We start from the raw sequence: 2963 nt of genomic DNA on the forward strand, positions 1-2963 counted from the left end.
CGATGGTAGTAGTAAGAGTATTAGGAAGGCTAAAAAAAATTCAAAGAAAGCTAAAAGAGAGGCGGATGATATGCGCGCAAAAGGTTTGGGACACTTACTGATCCCTGAGGATGTCCCCATCATCTCGGTGTCAAGTGATACAATGGAGTCCACAGAGCCATCCTTCTCTAACCATTCTATGGATTCAAGTGTTCCTTCTGAGGTTTCAGGGGGTGATATTCCAGAAGAAGAGATACCTTCAGATGCATTTACTGAAGAAGAAGAACCTTATGAGGATTCTGACCAAGATGCGGTGTTGTATAACTATCATGATGAGGTGTCAGTGGGGAATGTGCCGGTGGATTTGTTTCAAGGAAATCAAGTAGGGACTGGATATGAATAAGAAGATAGCATCTCTCAACCGTTGCCACAGGCTATGGAGGGCTCATCTGGGAAGCGCAGTGGACATCTCAAGTCCAAAATAAAAAAACGAAGGGAACAACTCAAAAGACCCTAGGGGTTCGAACAGTGGGTATTGTGGTGATAAGAGCACAAGTGTCAGTGCTGGGTCTGGTAGCAGTGGAGGTTTGTGTGGTCCTCCTCCAGGGTTCGCGGTGGCTGTCCCCAAACAGCCGCCTCGACAGATATGATACACGCCTGAACTTGCCGGGGAATGGGTTTCTCCATGGCAGTTCATAATATAAAGGATCTAGTCCGTCAACACCAATCAGACATTTTATGCTTGTCAGAAACAAAAGTAAAGGAGGATAAGATAAGTAAGTTAGGAAAAGCTCTTAAGTATGATAATACGTTTTGTGTTCCTGCTGTGGGTCTTCGAGGAGGGCTGGAGTTAACCTGGAGGTGCTGGGAGCCACGGCCAACCAAGTCTCAAGTAAACTTATTAATTATCATAGTACAAATCCTTGGTACTTTACTTTTGTTTATGGAGAACCTAATGCTAGTATGAGACATCGGTTTTGAACTGAGCTGAGAGAATGTGCCCCCTATATACTAGGGTCGTGGTTAGTTTTTGGAGACTTTAATGCTATTAGAACGTTGGACGAGAAAATAGGGGGATGGTCAACCTTTTCTAAATGCATGATGGATTTTAATTATGTGATTGATGATCTCGGGTTAGTGGACTTAGGCTATAAAGGACCCAAGTTCACCTGGAATAACAATAGGAGAATAAAAGATAATATTTTAGAAAGACTTGATCGTGCTATGACTTCACATGACTGGATAGATTTATTCCCTAATATGCTAGTTAAACATGTTGTTAATGCTACTTCTGATAATTTATCTCTGTTAATTAGTCTTAAAGTACCTGAGGAACATGCGGATAGACCTTTTCATTTCTATAATATGTGGTTGAAAGATGTTTCTTGTAAACCTGAGATAGATAAACCTTGGAACTCTATAACTCATGATCTCCCTGATTGGAATGTGATTCTTAAGTTAAATAAGACCGCTCAATGTCTAAAGACCTGGAATAAGAAGGTTTTTGGGAACATCTTCTCTAATATCAAGCATACTAAAAAAGAGCTAAATAGGGTGCTCCAAAAGCCTTTTAATCCGATTAATCATGAAAGTGCTAAGATGTTAAAAAAGGAGCTCTTTCATTGGTATGAGAAAGAAGAGGATTTTTGGAAACAGAAATCTAGTCAACACTGGATTAAAGAAGATGGTAGGAACACTAAGTTCTTTCACCTTTCTATGGTTTATCGTAGAAGGAAAAATAACATTGATAAGATTAAGGATGATAATGGTGTATGGCAAAAAGGTAGGAATAATGTAGGAGAAGCGGTGAATGCTTATTTTGATAATATTTTTGATTCTGTTCACCCTCAGAATAATGAGCATGTTCTTGATTTATTTAAGCCTTGTATTACGGATAGGGAGAATCAGATTCTTACTGCTTGTCTATCTGATGATGATATTTGGCATGTTGTTAAAAAGCTCGGGTCTCTAAAAGCCCCGGGACCTGACGGGTTCCAAGGTATCTTTTATCAACAATGTTGGGACGTGGTCGGTAATAGTATTATAGATTGTGTTAAGGATTTCTTTATAAATGGCAAGATGAACCCTAGATTAAATGAAACTTTTCTCACCCTCACCCCTAAGATTTCCAATCCGGACCATGTATCTAAGTTTAGACCTATAAGTTTATACAATTTTTGTTATAAGATTATCGCTAAGATTCTTGCTATTAGGCTTAAGGCCCACTTAAATAAAATTGTCTCTCCGTTTCAAGGGGCTTTTATAAAAGGGAGAAGCATAGGGGATAATATTGGGTTGGCTAGTGATAAACATAAAAAGATTAAAGTTTGCCTACGAAATGAACGATAAAACTCAAAACGTAAGTAAACTAAAACTCAATTACGTGCCTAATTTATCAAAGTTTTCTACTCTCAATCCTATTGAGATATAGTGGAGTAGATGATTCGTTCCACTCCTAGTTCTTCCGCATGGTAATATTCTCTACGTATAAATAATCTTAACTAAAGTCTAATGAGAGATTTACGAAATGATAACTAGACTACGATGTAACTACCCACAAGATGCAACTAGTCGACTATTTAAACAACTACGGGAATACTACGTCGATTCTATGATGAGGAGTTAGAGGGGGATTGATTCCACCTTAGCTCAACTTAATCCACTAACAACGAATAATCGTCAGAATCCGAATTGATTGAACGCTGCCAGCAGAACAACAACTGGTTACTCCTAATCCCTAATTACACATGGCATTTCTACCAATTCATAACTAGCATGTGAACGATTACACCCATTCTCATGGTGAACTAATCATTTCTAGAGTGGAAAGGAAATTACGACGATTCTACGATAATCGGAATCAAGCTTTCATCAAGGCTTCTCAACCCCCTCTAATGGAGGTTTAGCCGAGAATCATCACGCTATCATTCCCAATCAAATTCGAACAAGACATGATATAAAGATTGAAACTTTGCTTATTTAAA

The 2963-nt window shown here is 38.6% G+C and overlaps 1 protein-coding gene across 1 annotated transcript; it reads left to right on the plus strand.

Annotated features, from left to right (window-relative positions):
- The first annotated feature begins 1080 nt into the window (after positions 1 to 1080).
- LOC147488687 (uncharacterized) lies at positions 1081 to 2328 on the plus strand. The gene has a single exon (XM_086574454.1). It carries the CDS (start codon positions 1081 to 1083, stop codon positions 2326 to 2328), a length of 1248 nt encoding a protein of 415 aa, XP_086430580.1.
- Positions 2329 to 2963: the final 635 nt, after the last annotated feature.

Source organism: Coptis chinensis, chromosome 7 (assembly GCF_015680905.1).
Source record: "Coptis chinensis isolate HL-2020 chromosome 7, ASM1568090v1, whole genome shotgun sequence".
NCBI lineage: Eukaryota > Viridiplantae > Streptophyta > Magnoliopsida > Ranunculales > Ranunculaceae > Coptis > Coptis chinensis.

Excerpts from the sequence above, each read along its gene's own strand:
- LOC147488687 (XM_086574454.1), top strand. The coding sequence starts at position 1,081 with ATGGATTTTAATTATGTGATTGATGATCTCGGGTTAGTGGACTTAGGC.